This window comes from Elephas maximus, chromosome 25 (genome assembly GCF_024166365.1).
Source record: "Elephas maximus indicus isolate mEleMax1 chromosome 25, mEleMax1 primary haplotype, whole genome shotgun sequence".
Taxonomy (NCBI): domain Eukaryota; kingdom Metazoa; phylum Chordata; class Mammalia; order Proboscidea; family Elephantidae; genus Elephas; species Elephas maximus.
The window spans coordinates 48131195-48151011 of NC_064843.1; the positions used below are offsets into that span (position 1 = coordinate 48131195).

Consider the following 19817-nt stretch of genomic DNA (forward strand, 5'->3'; position numbering starts at 1 on the left):
CATAACTCTACAGCACATGGCTGGCAGCAGCATCTCAATTAGCTTATCTGTATAATACAAAACAATGTGTGAAATCGACTAGGTCAGAGTGGTCTTAGCCTAGAGGCTAAGACCAAGACAGTACTGTAAGTAAACAGGAAGATGACCACTGGGATTCTAGACACAGTCTCTCCAAGGCTGAGCTGTGACATGACCTTGGGAAGTCTGGGGAGGCAGTGGATCCTCCTGAACAATGGTAACGCCTGTCTGATGAGTTTAACCGTGTGACTTGGTATGAAAGATGTGCACCTAAGAATTTGTTACAATTTTTTTTTTTAATCATCATTGGTAATCAAATTTATGGTGCCTTTGTTGCCCTCTTTTTTATTGTGGTAAAATATGTATAACAAAACATTTGCCATTTTAAACAGTTTTAAGTGTACGATTCAGTGACATTGATTACGTTCATCATGTTGTGTGCTATCATCACCACTATCCATTTTCAAATATTTTTGATTCCCCTAAACTGAAATTCAGTACCGCTTAAGTAACAAGTCCCCATTCCTCCTCCCTCTGGCCCCTGGCAATCACTAGTAAACTTCTGTCTCTATGCATTTGCCTGTTCTAGTTATTTCATCTAAGTAGAAAAATACAATATTTGTGTGCATACTGATAAATTTGTCCACATAATGTTTTCCAGGTCCATCCATGTCAGAGCATGTATCAGAACTTTATTTCTCTTTTTGGCTGGATAATATCCTGTTATATGTGTATACCACATTTTGTTTATCCATTCATCTGTTGATTGGCACCTGGGTTGTTTCTACCTTTTGGCAATTGTGAATAGTGCTGCAGTGAACATTTGTATAGCTTTTTCTCCCTTAATTCTGCTTTATTTTCTTGGTACCCTTTTCTTCCATTAATAATTTTTCAGTCACTATTTTGAAGCTTGTTAAGAGCTGCTATATATCCTATAGGGTAGCTATGAGTCAGAATCGACTCAACAGCAATGGTTTGGTATATTACATAACTGCACTGTTACTTTTCTGATTAAAAAAAAAGCTGAAGAAATTGTTTTTTTGCACTAAGATACTCCTTGTAAAGTTATCTGCTACGGAAAAATTGAGAACACATCTAAATATCTATCAGTAGGGAATAGTTTGGTACATAAATTCAATGGAACATCACCCATTCACTAAAAAAAGTTTTCAGAACTATTCAAATATAACGTAAGGTAATAATACATGAAAAAGCAGATGATGTAATTTTAAGTATGCTATATAAAATATGTATTCATGTGGAAAAATTAGACAAGCATTTACGAAAAGGAAAATAGTTTGGATAGGATGGAAGGATTATGAATTATTTTATTCTTTCATGTCTTAGAATATGGGTTTTATAATTGGTTTTAAGTGATTAAAATATTATATGTTCATACCGGAAGGGCCGCCACTTACCTGCTCACAAAAGCCAAATACTCTCTTCAGGCCCCAAACTGATTATGTATCTTTAAAGATAAGCAGGCATGTGTTTCCTAACAAGCCAGCCTTGTGGGTCATCTCTGAAATGTGCCAGCGGGAAGCCTAGAGCAGAGGATCCGGTGTGGGAGCACACGGGGAGGTGGGAACTGGGTAGGTCTTCTCCTGGAAAAGGCAGGAAAGCCCAGCTGGCACAGTTTAAACCAGAGCCTCAAACCGGTTCGTTCTGGTTTGAACCCCTGCTGAGAATTTGCATTTCCACCCCAGATATACTGAGTCAGAGTCTACATTTTAATGAGATCCCCTGGTGATTCTAACCCAGCAGCATTAGCATTGCCTGGGAACATGTTTGAAAGAAAACTCTCAGCAGGAGTTCGAACCTGAATGAACTGATTTGAAACTCTGGTTTAAACCTCACTTCGTCCTATAACAGTATGAACAAACGGTGGAGAGAGCACTGGAGAGTCAGTCACAGCTGGACTCAACGTCCAGCTTGGTCAAGTTGTGTCCTCGTGTGTTCACAGGGGGTTGAGGATGCCCTCTCCATAGCAGTCTGACGGTTCAAAGAGAAAGCCTGACTTAGTAGTGCTCCTGGCATAGCTTCTGGCAAGAGAAAAGTGACCATGACCACAGGGCACGGGGGTCCTAAACAGGAAGGAGCTGCGTTGGCATCAGAGGAGCCATCTGAACTTCACTTTTCTCACTGTGAAATGGAAGCAGACATTGTGCCTTCTCAGACCCTGCCAGCTGAGAAGAGACATTAGTGCCACTGTGTTGTTGAATGCCAAAGAAACACCAAGCAGGTCACCTGCTGGTTGTGAGGAGAGAAAAGCAGCTCTGGTATGCAGAGATCAAGCTGCCACCTCCTGAGCCCACTCGATGAGCTTACATCACAGCAGTGTGACAGTCATACTTCATGTGCCTCGGTGTGATAATATGATGTCAAGCTCCTCGTATGAAGTATTCTCCCCCCACCAAAAAAAGTCAAGTCTTAGATCTAAATGACATGTCAAGGAAACATTAGAAATATTTACAATATGGGATGTTTTACAGGACAATTCATCTGTCACTTTAACAAGTCCATGCATTATGAAAAATAAATAGTTGAAAGGACCATCCTGTATTAAAATAGACGCAAAAGACATAATTATCAGACACGTGGTGTGAGCTTTATATCTTGATTCAAACAAACTGACTGTAAATAGGGAAATATTAACAAAAACCAAACCCATTGCCATCAAGTCGATTCCAGCTCATATCGATCCTATAGGGCAGAGCAGAACTGCCCCAGAGTGTTTCCAAGGCTGTATATCTTTACAGAAGCAGACTGCCACATCTTTCTCCTATGAAGCGACGGGTAGGTTCAAACTGCCAACCTTTCGGATAGTAGCCAAATACTTAACCACTGTGCCAGTAGGACTCCTTGGAAATATTAATATGGTCTGTCTATTATATGATAGTAAGGAATTATTGCCTATTTTATTGCTTATGGTATTGGTATGGTTGGTTCTGAAAGAAAATAACCTTCTGTTTTAGAGATGAAGATAGAACTAATAAGGAATAGAATGCTATGATGTCTGAAATTTGCCTTAAAATATTCCAGCAGACAGAGGAGAGAAAAAAAAAAACACTGTATAGATAAAGGAAATGTGGCAAAATGTTCATAATTATTGAATCTGCATCATCGGTATAAAACCAAAAAACCCACTGCCATCGAGTTGATTCCAACTCATAGTGACCCGATAGGACAGAGTAGAACTGCCCAATAGAGTTTCCAAGGAGCTCCTGGTGGATATGAACTGCCGACCTCTTGGTTAGCAGCCATAGCACCTAACCACTATGCCACCAGGGTTATGGGGGTTTATTTTACTTTTTACTTTGGTGTATGTTTTAAAAATTTCATAATTAAGAATCAAAAATAGATAAATAAATTCCTATAATATTAACTTCCAAAATATAATTATTTGTGATTTCTCCTAAGATTTAAGGATTAATTTGTCCATATCCCAAGAGTTCTGAAGGACCACAAGTGATAACGAGAAACCAAACCACAAACCAAACCCAGTGCCTTCGAGTCGATACCGACTCATAGCGACCCTACAGGACAGAGTAGAACTGCCCCATAGAGTTTCCAAGGAGTGCCTGGCGGATTTGAAATGCCGACCCTTTGGTTAGCAGCCCTAGCGCTTAACCACTACACCACCAGGGTTTCCCAAATGAGAAACAGACCTTCTTATATCCTACTGGTAGGAGAATAAATTGATGCAACCTCTATGGAGGGTAATTTGGCAATAACTACCAAAGGATTGTGTGCTCTGACCTAGCTCAGGGTGGCTATGATCAGAGTAGGAGGAGTCGGCTGGTCTGAAGTGGAGAGAATCATGTGAATTTCTAAGCTTGCAGCCAATGCCCACTGACCTAACCCCAGGTGGCTAGAGATGAGAGAGAGAAGGGACCAGCCAGTCTGAAGTGCAGAGAGTCACGTGGACCCCAGTGCTTGTAGCTAATACCCCTTGACCTGGCCATGGGTGGCTGGGGATGAGAGAGTGCCACTTGGAATGGTGGGCAACAAGGATGGAGAAGTGGGAAGGTGAGGTCTGGATCCACTTCCAGGTGGGAGTTGGATTCCTGCTAATGCTTCCCACACAGTTAGCAGTGAAGGTGGGGTTTGCCCACAGTGCCCTTGCTAAGGGTAAGAATGTTCACTGCAACACTGTTTATAATGGCAAAGAATGGAGACAATCCAACTGTCTATCAATAGGGAACCAGGTAAAGAAATTACAGCCTTTCATAAAATGGGATATTTAAGCAACCATTAAAAACAATGTAGTAGATCTATATTGCTGCTACAGAAGTGTTTCCAAGATATGTAATTTAAAAAAAAGAAAAAGAAACAGGTACAGAAAACTATGAACTCATTTGGAGTTTAAAAATATCTAGAAGGATACAAGAAACAGCTAACAATAGTCACCTACTGGGTATGGGATTTATGGGAGAGGAGAATGCATTTTATGTCTTTGAATGTTTTATACCATGTACATACATTATTTTCTATTATTAAAGATAAAAGAAAAAATTAAACTGAGAAAAATTTTGATCTTAAGAATGTGTTTAGAAAGGTGATTCTGCTAGGGAAGAGTTTATAAACATAAAATTTGTAAATTATGTACTGTTTAAGTTAGGAAGAATAATTATTCCTTCTGTACCAAAAAACCTACTGCCATTGAGTTGATTCCGACTCCTTGCGAACTCATAGGGTTTCCAAGCCTGTAAATCTTTAGGAATTAAACTGCCACATCTTTCTCCCATGGAACCACTGGTAGTTTCAAACTGCTGACCTTTTGGGTAGAAGTCAATTGCTTTAACCACTGCACCACCAGGGCTCCTTCTATAGTGTTGATAAATTATATACATTTATATGAAACTGAGAAACAACTTACAACTCTTCAAATGGTATAAAGATGAAATTGTATTTTTTAAATGCAAGTTACAGCAGAGAAACACTAGAGAAATCATTTTAGTTTACCTACCATGGAAACCAAATTAGCTTCAAATATATATTAGTCTTTTGATTCTAAAAATACCACTGGTGACAACAGTGTTCCTAGGTACTTTTTTGCACTCCTCATCTTATCGAATTCTCACAATAACCCTTCAGGGTGGATGATTTCAGCCATAATTTTCGGATGAAGAAACTGAGGCTTCGAACATTAATCAGTTTGCTCAAAGTCACACAAATAACTAAAGACTGGAGAGCCCCCTGCAGTTCACTTAGTTTGCCCTGTCACCCTGCTTTCTTTATTTGGGGAAAAACTAAAGACAAAGGTGGAGAAAGTCATCTGATCATTGACCCTTGCCTTTACGTATTTCTTGTTTTCTGCTGCCACCTGCGCTTCCCTAACCTTGCACTGTGTCCTAGAAGGTGCTTAGCAGAAAGCTTCATGGGTGTCCAGGATTATGAATCGTTTATTAGCTGAGTTTTTTTGTGTGTATGTGTGTGTTTTCAGTAAAACAGAATTAAAAGCTCAGTGGTTTTTTCTTCCAGATATTGTGGATGCATTGTCGGATCCGAAGAAATTTCTTTCAATTACGGAAAAGAGAGCAGACCAAATGAGAGCTATGGGCATTGAAACCGTAAGTAGCAATGGTTGGTTGAGGACAGCCAAGCTCGGAAGGTTGGTTTAAAAATGGTGATTACAAAGAATATCAAAGTAATAAATTAATATAACAAATTTAAAAATGGATTCTTTTTAAACTGAACTTACCAGTTTAACCAGTATTTCAGTGGCCTACTACAGCGTAGCACATTTAACAAAATGTGACCATGATCTGAAACACCCACATCATCACCAATGGTTTAACTCACATCTGGGACCAACCACTTCCCCACTGGAAGCAAATGGAAAAATCTATGACACTTTTAGGAAACTTTAAAATATGGGATGCTTTTATGATACTCTGAAATACCAGCCAACCCAATTCAGTGAACTAATGAAAAGAGCATTTATTGTTTGTTGTGTTTGTTTTTTTACCAGTCTTTTATCCCAAACTTCTCATATTTCACTGCACACTTTGTTTTTAAGTGTTTCCTTTACCATACTTCTCATACTGGAGTGGAAGCAGTAATCTCTCTAGTCACTAGAAAATGAGAAACCATATTCTGCTTGTACAGTAGTTGGATCTTCTTTTCTTGGTTTGATCCTTTGCTTCAAACCTGGGGAAACCATGTCATCTTTACTCCTACCAGGCAGAGACCCATTAAAATAGAAGTCTGGGGAGGGGAAGGGAGCAGTTGAGTGGTACAGAGTACCTGGATTTAGAAAAATAAAGAATGTGCAAGAATTGAGGTGACATTCATTTGGGTCAATGTTTCTGTTCCAGAGTGACATAGCCGATGTGCCCAGTGACACTTCCAAGAATGACAAGAAAGGAAAGGCCAACACTGCCAAAGCAAACGTGACCCCTCAGAGTAGCTCTGAGCTCAGACCAACCACCACAGCGGCCCTAGGGTCTGGCATGGAAGCCAAGAAAGGTAAGGAGGAACTGTTTGGGCTCCTTTCTGTTCTGGCAATTTTAGAGTCTTTCTGAAGACTCTTTTTTATGAAGGTATTTAGAAATAATTTATTTCCTATGCCCTATAAAACTCAAAAACAGCAAGTTTTCTTGTGGGTTTAACAAACGGTTTACTTTCAATATATAGTAGCAACTCAACATCGGTGGTTCATCTATTAGATTCTCTATACCTTAGTTATACTGAATACAATATCCACAGTTTTAAAATTTTTTAATTCAGTGTCCTTTATGGAAAACAAAAAACAACTTTCACACATTGATGTTTGCTAGATCACCTCCACTCTCTTCTGGATAACTGTCATAGACAGTTATCCAGAAGACATACACAGGCAATGGGATCATGAATCAAGGGTCACCATTGTTGGGACATTTCTAGATTTCCTTTTTAATAATTTATCCCCATAGGCAAATATTTAGCTCCATATCATTATTTTTCTGTAAAATTATCAGATGGGCATTTGAAGGGCAATTACATGTGGCTACCTGTGAATGAAACAAAGATTTTAAGATGCGTCACCATGAACACTTGTGTGTCCCAGGTGCTAATAATCAGCTACTATTTTTTTTTTTTTTTATGTAGGGGATCAACTGAAGTGTTATTTAAAGTTGCTTCCATTCTAATTGGCCAGGAATTATTCTGATTGGATGGTATCCATAAAATTAAATATTTTAAACATTTCTCCTTGACCATGAGTCATTTACAAAACTCACTCTTCTTGATAAGAAGATAAGAGTTTCAATGTGTCTTAATGGTTTTTTACTCAGTATGTATATTTTCCATTTATTTGTGGATTCAATGTCCTTGGTGTAAGGAAATCAAGTTGTTCATACGCGTAATACACGCAAACCAAAGACTTTCCCAAACCAAACCAACATAGTAATTTAGTAGGAAACTCAATGTGCACTGAGCCTTGTGAAATAAATCAGAAAATGAGACTCCACAAAAGTAGTCCAGTTTGTACTTTGCCCTCAGCTCTTTTTCTCTTCTCCCTGAAAAAGAAATGGAGCAAGGTAATGACACAGACTTTGGGATTCTGTACCAGCACTGGTCGTTACATTAGCCACTCTTAGAGACAGGCAGTGGAAAATGAGAGAGGTTTTTGTTTGATTAAAGTTCTTGTACCACACAGGAGTACATGGAGAATTAGTAATTATAGTGAGCTTAGTGGCCTGAAAAGCAATGCAGTGTGACCAGCTTACAAAGTACAAAAATAATCCTGGTTCTAGAAGAGAACGTTCGTGTGTTTAGAGCTGCTTTACCACTGCTTCCAAACACGCTGCATTTGAAGGAGCCAGGCAGCTATCACGTCTATAATAATCTCTAAAAGGCACCCTGAGAAAGAAGGTCTGCATGCTGTTTCATTTTCACCTTTTATTCTGAAGACTTGGAAGCCTACTCTCAATCATGGTACCAAGTTCTATGAGAAATACCTACATACCGTCAAGGACTTTACATGTTCGGGGGATAAGACAAGACAGGTTGCCATACAGTGACTCTACCAGCTGGTGTATAACAAGGGTTGACTACTCAGAAATGGGTGCGGAGAGGGAGTCACTTGAGCAAAAGTCCCAGAGAAGACTCATGAATGAGACCTCAGTTGACCTGGACCTTGAAACATAACCCTGACTTGAACAGGAAGAGAAAGTGGAGGAGCCAAGAGAAGGCAACTTGGGAAGAAGCAACCTAGGTATGAGAAAAGGCAAATAATGGCAAGTGGTTCATTTTTGCTGGGCTGGAGATGGTTCTGAGGCCATCCTGAGAAGGCAGTGAAGAGTGATAGTTACAGGAGGATTTCAAGAAGATTAATATGATCTTGTCAGAAGAATTCATTGAAAGGGGGAGATACCAAAGCCCAGTTAAGAATTATTGTATTCACTTTGGTGAATGGTATCTGGGGTCATAAGGGTTTGTGAGCAGCCATCTAAGATGCATCAATTGGTCCTAACCAACTTGGGCCAAAAAAGAGAACGAAGAATACCAAAGACACAAGGAAAATGTTAGCCTAAGAGAAAAAAGGTCCACATAAACCAGAGACTCCACTAGTCTGAGACCAGAAGACCTAGATGGTGCCTAGTTACCACCAATGACCACCCTGATAGGGAACACAACAGAGAGTCCCAGTTGGAGTGGGAGAAAAGTGAGGAACAGAACTCAAATTAACGTAAAAAGACTAGACCTAATGGTTGACAGAGACTGGAGGAACCCCCAAAACTATGGCCCCTGGACACGCAGTTAGCCCAGAACTAGGACCATTCCCAAAGCCCACTCTTCAGACAAAGGTTAGACTGGACTATAAAACAGAAAATAATACTCATAAGGAGTGTGCTTTTTAGTTCATTCAGATACACAAGACCAAACGGGCAGCTCCTGTCCAGAGGCAGGATGAGAAGGCAGGAAGGGACAGGAATTGGTTGAATGGACTCAAGAAACCGAGGGTGGAAAGCAGGAGTGTGCTGTCACATTGTGGGGATTGTAACTAATGTCACAAAAACAATATGTGTATAAATCTTTATATGAGAAATCAACTTGAGCTATGAACTTTCACCTAAAGCATGATAAAAATAAAAGAATTATTGTATTCATTCCTCTATTATAGCACTTACCACAGAGAAAGGTTATTGCAGGCAAGACTCTTACTCTCCATCAATGTGTCCCTGAGACCATGTCCGGTAAAGAGCTAGGTAAGCGGTCCCTGTTATCAGGAAGTAAATGGCCGATAAATGAATGATCCATAAAATAGTGGTGCAGCAAGACTGGACTAAGCTGGAAGTAGCCAAAGGGAAGGAAAAATAAACATAAATTGGTAGCTTGGATAAGGACCTTAAGGAGGAGGCTCAGCTGTAACTCAGAGTCTTCGAAGACAGGTCACAGAGATAGATGGTTTAGTTAAGAGGAAGAACTACTTTTGGAAAGGAAGATGATTCTCGTCCTAAACATCATTGAGTTGAAGCCATTGATGATACATCTGGATATGAACATTATAGGATCCCCCGTGTCTCAGTAATTAAGAGTTCAGCTGCTAACCAAAAGGTCAGCAATTCAAAGCTGCCAGCCACTCCTTGGAAATCCTATGAGGCAGTTCTGTTGTCCTATAGGGTTGCTATGAGTCGGAACTGACTTGATGACAATGGGTTAGGCAGTAAGATAGATGATTCTGGGGAGAGAGAAAGTCCCTGGAGAGAGATGTATGAGACCTTTGTTTAGATGAGCCAGGTAGAGCTGTGGTAGGTCTAGAAGAGGGACAGAGAGCAGGAGGGAGGGAGAGAAAGAGAGAGAGAGAATATGGATACACTTGGAAAGACCCAAAGAAAAAAGGAAAAACAAAATGCATGAGAGGTCTGCAGTGTAAGAAGAAAGAGTTTTGAGAAGGTATTGTTGACATGTCCAGAGAAGTAAGTACACAAGATCACTGTTGAATCAGGTATGACTGGATAATGGGGGTGGAAAACAGATTAGAAAAAATTAATAATTTAAGATATAAAGTGGCTGTTCTGGAGGACAGCAGCGTGTTGTTTGTAGGAACCAATGAAGGAGAAGAGAAGGAAATGTAAGAGAAGGGCACATGGTGAAACAAGGCTCCCAAGAAGTACTGAATCAAGAGAATGGGGAAATCCTACTGAACAAGGAGGGAAGAGGTGTATTCTATCCCATCCGGGAAGAAGGATAAGTGAAGAGAAGTTTCAGGGTAGACAGGAAGAATTTTGACATAGTCAGAACTTTGACAGATGCTGTATTAGTTAGCTCATGTTATGCTGCACAACAAATAACGTCACATTTTAGTAGCTTAAAACAGCCACCATTTATTCAGATCGTGATTCTTGGGGTTGGTTGGTTTGGGCTGGCTTGACTGATGTCTGTGTGTCTTTGTCATGCATCTTTGGTCAACTAATGAGTTGACTAGAAGCTAGATGATCTGGATGGCCTTACATGTCTGTCAATTGGCAGACTGTCTTAAATCATACAGCAGGCTAGGCAGGCTTGAACGTATGGTGTTCCCAGAGTTTTAAGAGCAGCACTTTACAGGCCCTTGCTTGTGTCCCATTGGTCAAAGCAAGTCACAAGGCTATCCTATATTCAAGGAGTGGAAAAATAAACTTTACTTCTTGATGAGTGGGGGGAAAAATGTGGCCATTTTTGCAGCGTACCACAGATGGCTTTCATCTGATCCAAAAAGGTGGATAAATGACCTCTTCCTCAAAAAATGGAGGCAAAGCTGAAGAATAAGAGTATGGAAAGCTTTGGACTAGGCCCTGGAATAATGCACAAGAAGTGAGGAGAAGGTCTGCCAAGCAGCATATGTGGCCCAGTTGAGGGTTATTGACATGAATTAAGTTGATATAATCTTGAATCCTTTACTTCTTGTGCAGAAGCTGAGCAACAAGTATGAACAAAGTAGAGCTTAGGGGGGTCCCAAGCCTGAGATTGTTTAAGTGGCGTGAGACCAAAAAGATGGGAGATTCTCAGCTATTAGAGACTGTATCAGTTAGCTATTGCTATGCAACAAACAACCCCAAAAATCAATTATTTTTAAAAAGTTAGCATGTATTATTTTTCATGAGTCTACAGGTTGTCTGAGTGATTTTTCTGGTCATGACTGGGCTCACCCAAGCATCAGTGGGTTGGATAGGCAACTCTCCTGATCTTGACTGTGTTTTTCCATGTTTGAGGTGCAGCTGGCTTTAGGTTGTTCTAAGTTACATTGGCTGAGACAAATGAGCACTCCGCAAATGGACTCTTATTCTCCATCAGGTTACCCTGGGCCTCTTCACATAGCTATGGCAAGGTTCTCAGATGGAGAATAGAAACGTTGCAAGGCCTAGGTCCTAGGTCCTTGGCTTAGAACTGGCACATTCACTACATTCCATTATCCAAAATGTTACGGTTTGAGTTGGGTCCCCCCAAAAAATGTGTGTCAACTTGGCTAGTCCATGAGACCCAGTCTTGTGTGAATGTCTAGCATTTCCTCATCTGATGTGATTTTGCTGTGAGTTATAAATCCTACCTCTATCATGTTAGTGAGGTAGGATTAGCAGCAGTTATGTCAATGAAGTAGGAGTCAATCTACAACATTGGGTTGTATCTTAAACCAATCTCTTTTGAGATATAAAAGAGAGAAGTGAGCAGAGACACGTTAGGACCTCATACCACCAAGAAACAAGAGGCTGGAGAATAGTGCATCCTTTGGACCTGGGGTCCCTGTGCTAAGATGCTCCTCTACCAGGGAAGGATAATGACAAGGACCTCCGCCCAGAACTGACAGAGAGCCTTCCCCTGGAGCTAGCAATCTGAATTTGGACTTCTAGTATCCTAGACTGTAGGAGAATAAATTTCTCTTTGTTAAAGCCATCCACCTGTGGTATTTCTGTTATAGCAGCACTAGATAACTAAGACAGAAAGAAAGTCACATAGTCAATCCCAAATTCAAGGAGTGAGAAAACAAATTCTACATCTCAATGGGAGGAACTGCAAAGTCACATTGTAATAGGTATAGATACAGGGAGGGGTAAAGAATTGTGGCCATTTTTGCAATCAGAATCATAATATCCAGGTTAATACTCAAGTGGGGTGATGCTACAGAGGAGAGATGTGCTATAAATTGAAAAGGGTAAAGAGAAGGAGAAAAAAGGGTGAAAGATATGCTTGGTAGATGGGAAGGAGGGAGTGAAGTTGAGGTCATGGAGAGGTAGCTCTGAGCTACAGGTCTTAGAGGAGGGACAGTTTTAAGCAATGTTAACATCCCATTTACAACCGTCAGTGGGAAGTGAGGCGAAGAGGAGATGAAATTTTCCACAATGGAAGGCTTCACAGAATAAGATGGAAAATAATCAAATGGATTCTTATCATGGACATTGAGTCATTGTGTTGGATGCTTAGGAATGCCTACATGGGAAAACCATGAGTGTCGTGGATTGAATTGTGTCCCCCAAAAATATGTGTATTAATTTGGCTAAGCCATGATTCCTAGTATTGTGTGATTGTCCACCATTATGTCATCTGGTGTGATTATCCTCTGTGTTGTAAATTCTATCTTTTTGATGTTAATGAGATGGAATTAGCGGCAGTTTTATTTTTTTTATGTTAATGAGGCAGGACTCAGTAAGATTGGATTGTGTCTTGAGCCAATCTCTTTTGAGACATAAAAGAGAGAAGTGAGCAGGTAGAAATGGGGACCTCATACCACCAAGAAAGAAAGCGGCACCAGGAACATAGTGTGTTCTTTGGACCCGAGATTCCTGCACAGAGAAGCTCCTAGACCAGAGGATTGATGACAAGGACCTTCCTCTAGAGCTGACAGAGAAACAGAGCCTTCCCTTGGAGCTGACACCCTGAATTCGGATTTCTAGCCTACTAGACTGTGAGAGAAAAAACTTCTGTTTGTTGAAGCCATCCATTTGTGGTATTTCTGTTACAGCCATACTAGATAACTAAGATACTAAGCCAGATGCTGAAAATTGTAGAGCAGGTCAATGGGTGGCCTAGAAGGACACCTACCTGTTCTTTTGCATGGTAGCCTCTAGGAGGATGGCATAGAAATAGAGAGGGAAGTTTTCAGGTGTTTTCCCCACTCCTGTCAATGAATTGGGGTGGGGGTAGAAAATAAACTACTCCAGGGTCTTTGGGAGAAGAGATGATATTTGAGAAAGCAATCTTCCATTTTCTCTGTAGTAGACCCTTTGGTGTACAGTTGATTTCGACTCATAGTGACCCTATAGGACAGAGTAGAACTGCTCCATAGGGTTTCCAAGGAGCAGCTGGTGGATTTGAACTGAGGACCTTTTGGTTAGAGAAGTGTTTTAGTTTGGATCACCCCAAAGAAGACCCAGAGACAAGGATTCTAGTTCAAGTAGTTTATTCAAGAGGTATTGTGGACCCTTGTAGAGGCATAGGGAAGTGAAACAGGTAAGAGAAGGTAGTCAGTACCCAGAGTGTTTTCAAGCTGGTTACTACTGAAGCACCTGGACCTTAATGCCCCTGGAGAAACTCTGGGGGCTAGTTTGGACACACACCTCAGAGGCAACCTCCTCAAGAGCAAGGTAGCTGGGGAACGTATACCCCAACTCTGATCAGTTTTCTTTGAGAGCTCCTGCAGGCATAGGGGGAGGAGGAGGAAGGGCAATTCCTCAACAATTCTAAATCCTGCAGGAGTGCTGGAGCAGGCTTTGTAGGACAGAGAAAGCCCTCAGGCAAGGAACTGCAGGTGCTGGCAGCTGGAAGTCAGGCAGGGGGCTTCATGTGGGAGAGCAAGGTGGGTGGGTTGTGCAGACTGTATTCACATCTATGTAGGCGAGGAGCTGTGAAGTTCTACACTGTCTCTCTGAGACAAGCAACCACACAGCGATCACCGCACCAGTGCTACTTTATTTTCTTTTTAATAGTAAGAAATTAAGAAAATTCAGCTCCTACTTAATTTCTGATTATGATTTGAGAGAAAACAAGTTATTATTAAGGTGCTATTTTGTTATCTCTGGTGGCACAGTGGTTTAGCGCTTGGCTGTTAACCGAAAGGTCGGAGGTTCAAATCTACCAGCCACTCCATGGGAGAACTATGTGGCAGTCTGCTTCTGTAAAGATTTATAGCCTTGGAAACCCTATGGGGCAGTTCTACTCTGTCCTACAGGGTCACTGAGTTGGAATCTACTTGGCACTAGGTTTGGTTTTTTAGTTTGTTTATGTTGATAAGAAAAATAAAAAACCTTATGCAGTGAAACTTATTCAGAATCTTTGGAGCCCAAAATGCACTGCCTAACCCTACTTTCACACTAGGGAGCCTGCAGACCAGAGTTGTCCAACATACTAACCACTAGCCACATGCAGCGCAGTGGTTAAGAGCTTGACTGCTAAGCAAAAGGTTGGCAGTTCAAATCCACCAGCCACTTCTTGGAAACCCAATGGGGCACTTCTACTCTGTCCTGTAGGGTCTCTATGAGTCGGAATCTACTTGATGGTAATGGGGCGGGAGGAGAGGAGGGGGCAATTGGAGCCACATGTGGCTATTTAAATTTAAATGTAATCAGATTTTTTTTTTTCAATTGAAACTTGAGTTCCTCAGTCACACTAGCCATATTTGGGTACTCAGTAGCCACATGTAGCTAGTCGCTATTGATTTCCAGAACACTTCTTTAATCGCAGACAGTTCTGTGGACAAAGTGCTCTAGACATATAGATGAATTGAGTGGGCACCAATTCCTGCTCCGTAGAGTATCTTTTAAAAACGAAATCATTTATATGAACAAAAAGTAAAATGTTATTTGTGTCTTTCTCAAAGAAATGAAGAGTATGCAAATCCAGATAAGGTTTCTTTGTACTTACCTATTTTTTTATTAGTCAAGATTTTGTTGAACCAAGACCAAAAAAAAAGAAGTCTCATCATATGGGTTCAAACTCTTAGTATTTGCTGCATTTCTGGAGGACCTCACATGCCACCAAATCCTGTACATTCATTTTACAAAAAAGGGAACAGAGCCTAAAGAGAAGAAGCTCTGACCCAGGCCAGAATCCACTCCACTGTCTGACATGGCCTACCATTGCCCGCCATAAAGCCTATCATAACATGCTCTAGATTAAAATACTGATTTCTTTAAGCCAAGACCCTCCTTTTCCAGCCCAAACACCCTCACCCTGGGTGTGCAGATCTTCTTGAAATGAACAAAACCCAAAAATAGGAGCCTGGGACTCGATGCTTCTCTTTCTTGAGTATCACAGCTAGCCTTTGGGATTCTAATGGAAATCAATTATTGTATGGAGTGCACTTTCATTCTGCTTGCCTAAGGTGAAAATCTGCAGTCCAACAGAACATGTTTCAGAATTCTTCTACAACTGAGGTTGCCATGACAACACCTGGTCTAGCATCACTCAGATAATAGGACGACTTAGTTGATTTCTTTTAGTTCTCTAGGTCCTCATGGCAGCATCCTGTTATACAATGGTTTGATTTTGCTACTTCCTGTATGTTAAAGTCACTGCTGTGCTCGATAGCATGTTGCTTAAATACTAACATTAAATTTGGTAGGAAAAAGAAACTAAAACTGTTTCACTTTTCTCTGATGAGAGTAAGACTTGGGAGTTAGTTTACTGGTATGATGTGCCTTGAAATACAAAGATAAAATAAATGCAATAGAGCCTGTTGTGCCAGGTCAGATTCCCTTTACAGGTCAAGGTCCCATCCTCTGACTGCTGTGAGAATTGGTGAATAGCAAATCATACCTGCACCCTCCTCCAGAGAGTTGCCCTCAGCCTTGCCTGGAAATGCCTGGAAGGTTTTGTAACACCCACTCAGCCATTAACTAGCTCATATGAGGTAAACAAAAGTCCAGCTTCTTACCTCAAGGCATAGCAACTCTGGGGTGCCGTAAGAGCTCCCTGTGGGATCAGGTGGAGGCTGAATTTCACCTGGAAGTACATCCACCTTCTTCCTCTACCCTGTCCTGCTTTCTCTCACTTCTTCACAGGTTCTCCTGAGAGCCCTCCCTCAATCAATCTACCTGCACCCAAATCCTGCCTCAGGCTCTGCTCTAGGGAAACCCACCTAAGACAATAATCTTTTCAATTGTCTAGTTCATTGCACTGTAATGGGAAATTATTGTTGTTCTTAGGTGCCCTTGAGTCTGTTCCAACTCACAGCGACCCTGTAGGACAGAGAACTGCCCCATATTGTTTCCAAGGAATGGCTGGTGGATTTGAACTGTCTACCTTTTGGTTAGCACCAGAGCTCTTAACCATTACACTACCCAAAACCATTGGTGTTGAGTCGATTCCAACTCATAGTGACCCTATAGGACAGAGTAGAACTGCCCCACAGAGTTTCCAAGGAGCGCCTGGTAGATTCAAACTGCTGACCTTTTGATTTGCAGCCATAGCACTTCACCACTGCACCATCAGGGTTCCTTAGTAGGAAATTAAGATGTTTATATCCATAACATGATATACAAAGCTCCTTCAGAGTCTAGATGAGACTTCAAAGCTGTGATTTTTACATTAGCAGGTATTCTCTCTAATTTTTAATATACGCAATGACTCAACTTTTCTTTTTTGTAGGTATTGAACTTATCCCTCAAGTGAGAATAGAAGATTTAAAGCAGATGAAGGTAAAATTACTTGGCCATTTTTCAAGTGCTCTTGTATTATAGCTATAAAAAATTTAGTTTTGGTCATCTTTATTTTTCCACAGGCTTACTTGAAGCATCTAAAGAAACAACAGAAGGAGCTAAACTCTTTGAAGAAGAAACATGCGAAGGTAGAGTGTTTTGTGTAGGTGTGGGTATATGTTGTGTGGTTTTATTTGCTTGTTTGTTTTTTACTTTCAGCTCCCTGATGAAAACCTAAAACTATTATGTGTTATAGACTGAGGAACCAGTCACAGCCAAACACACTACCTAGAAGCTGATGCCAGCCGACTAGACAGAAGCACCTTCCCTTTAACTGGTTAGCAATGAAATTAAAAAATAGAATGGAGTGGTTGTCATTGATTTTGAATCTTCATTTCTAACAATTATTTCAAAAGTGTAACAAAGCGTCACCCATTTTAAAATTGCTTAACTAGTACTATGTCTTTATAGTGGGCCATAGTCTGACTATTAAAGACCAGCTTACAAATTGTAGCCTCTAGGTTCTGCTTCCCAGGGTCACTGTCAAGGAGGTCGCCAAACAGTGTGCGGATGCAGATGCTAGCATGCTTTGCACTTCCCACCCACTGCCACCTGGAGAAATAAACCCCCATTATATAAACCCGCTTCTGAAATATATTTATTTTTCTTTTTTCATCTATAAGAAGAGGTCTTTTGACAGTGATTGTGAGAAATTATAAGAGCTAGTTGCAAATTTTGACGTAGTGGTTAAGAGCTACGGCTGCTCACCAAAAGGTTGGCAGTTTGAATCCACTAGGCACTCCTTGGAAACTCTATGGGGCAGTTCTACTCTGTCCTATAGGGTCCCTAGGAGTTGGACAACAGGTTTGTTTTTTTAGTTGCAAACGTAAGGACCAGCAAGAAGTTGGCAACCTGCTTTCCAGTCCCCTCTTAGAAATGCTCTCCATTTTCAGGAAAGAAGAAACTGTACCTCTTTCCCCCCTAAAGATGTTTAACAACAACAGTGTTACCACTGGAAAGATAATGATGTTTTCTTCTATTAAGAGAGGAAAAAAACTTAATTTCTTGGCTTGAAGGGACCTCTGAGTTCTTTTAAACTAATTTTGCATTCCCACTTCGTTAACCTTGACCCAAGCCTCAAACCAAGGCATATCCTACAGCAGTGGAGTTAAGTGGTGTACTTTTGAATAACTGCAAATACTAAGATGCGAAGAGAATGACCTAGAACCCTGTCATTTCTATAACAGTTTGTACTCCTTTGAGAAATTCAGCCTAATCTTGGCCTAGTAATGTTCCCTGATTTATTGAACTGATGGCTCAATAGATTTCCTGATAGAGAGGTCATTTCAAAGACTGCTTGTTCCCGAGTTTCATGAATAATTCCATCCAATGGAATTCCTTTCACTGCCCACAGGGGAAACTTGTCACAGATTTTTATAAGTGTGAGCTATTTGAGACAGAGCTATTTAAAGTAGCGATTTCAGTTTTGTTGGTTATTGGCAACAAACTGGAATACAGAAGGGCAACAGAAAAGAGAGAGAGAGAAAGAAGGAAATAAGAGAGACTGCAATTTATATGACTGTTCAGTTATTAGGAATGGAGTTGGTACCCGTAAGCCAAGTTGTTTTCCAACAAATTTTCCTACCGTTTAAATTGAGTCTCTGTCGTTGAGGCAGACATCTCAGTCAATTTAACTAAAATCCCAGCTAGGGAAGCAGCAGAGCTGGTACTTGATCCCACCTGATTCCAGAACCCAGGCTCTTACTGCCTTACTCTGTGTGGGAGATTGGCTGCTTCCCCAAGTGAACAAAGTCCTGTCATTGCCTCCCATGCGACAGCACATGGAACATTAAGAAAATCTTCATCCAGTTTGGGCAGTGTTAAATACACTGGTTACCTGAAGTGTTGCTAAGGAAGAACGTTCAACTTGTTAGGACTCAACCTGCATAACACTGAGTAGAGTTGTCTATTTTCTTGTTTAAACCTTTAACACTTGGGTCGGTTAACAGCCCTATCTGCTTTATCAGAAAAAAAATGGCCAAGATGGAAAATTATTTTTTCTGTGAGACAGTTTTTAAAAACCCAAAACCAGACCAGTTGCCATGGAGTGGATTCGGACTCTTGGCGACCCCATGTGTGTCACAGTAGGACTGTGCTGCATAGGGCTTTCAATGGCTGATTTTTCAGAAGTAGATCCCCAGGCCTTTCTTTTGAGGCATTTCTGGGTGGACTCAAACCTCCGATCTTTGGGTTAGCAGCTGAGCCTTTAACCATTTGCGCCACCCAGGGTTTTGTGAGGTGGCTTTAGGAGATCTTCCCCTCCACTTCAGGATTTCACTGCCGTCCACTCCTTCCATTGTTGTCTCTTTTGTTGGCAAGGAAAATATTCATGGTATTCAATAACCAGTAAGTCCCACGTGGCTGAAGGAATTCAAGTTGCCCTCATTTGCAGAAAATAATCTTAAGCTTTTGGAATCTCATATTATAATAGAAGCAAAATTTAAAAGAGGATTTTAAAGCTCCCCAAGTTTTCTTTTAAGTCTTACCATCTGAATTCCTGTAGACTTTTGTAGCAGGGTTAATGTGCATTTTCTTGAGCAAGTGTCAGCCTTCCGAATTCCTTAGGGCAAGTCACAGCTAAATTGCCACAATCAAGCATGCCTTATTTACCTATTGTTTTTCAGAATGCTTTTCAGAAGCCTTTCTGAGGAGGGCAATGCATTTCCCTCCTGGGTTTTTCACATCCTCATATACTTCAGAGGCTCAGGTTGCAGGTTCATGATGATAAGCTTATGAATTAGTTCCTTCTCCTCCATTAAATACTTAAGGGACCCACTTTTTTATTCAACTTGCTGTGGCAGTATAATTTACAAACTCCGATTCTAGGGACTCTGTATGAAACTACTACTAATAAGGCTAAATCTATTCAGTACCTCTTTTGTGTCACGCATTTTATACATATTCTCAAATCCTCACAGTGTCACAATGTTCCTAAAAGCTAAATAAATACTGTCCACATTTTAGAGATGAAAAAAACGAAATTCTAAGAATTGAGTCCCTTGTATAAAATAATGTAAGCAGTTAATGCTAATGGGCCAGAAGACAAACTCCATTTGCCCACCCTAACATTCACATCCTTTACAACTTAACCACATCATTGACTTTTTTTTTAAGTGCTTTTCGTCTATTTTAACTGTATAG

General features: G+C 40.7%; 1 protein-coding gene across 9 annotated transcripts in view; it reads left to right on the forward strand.

Moving 5' to 3' along the window:
• The window catches only part of PLCB4 (phospholipase C beta 4), a 446434-nt gene that overhangs the window by 396215 nt on the left and 30402 nt on the right, over positions 1-19817 (forward strand). For 8 of the 9 annotated variants that reach the window (XM_049869961.1, XM_049869962.1, XM_049869959.1 and 5 more), the window contains 4 exons: positions 5503-5591; positions 6339-6489; positions 16567-16616; positions 16700-16765. In XM_049869961.1, coding sequence (XP_049725918.1) covers positions 5503-5591; positions 6339-6489; positions 16567-16616; positions 16700-16765 — 356 coding nt within the window. Of the gene's footprint in view, positions 1-5502; positions 5592-6338; positions 6490-16566; positions 16617-16699; positions 16766-16872; positions 16954-19817 lie in introns of all 9 variants that reach the window. The other variant, XM_049869967.1, reaches the window with a different exon arrangement.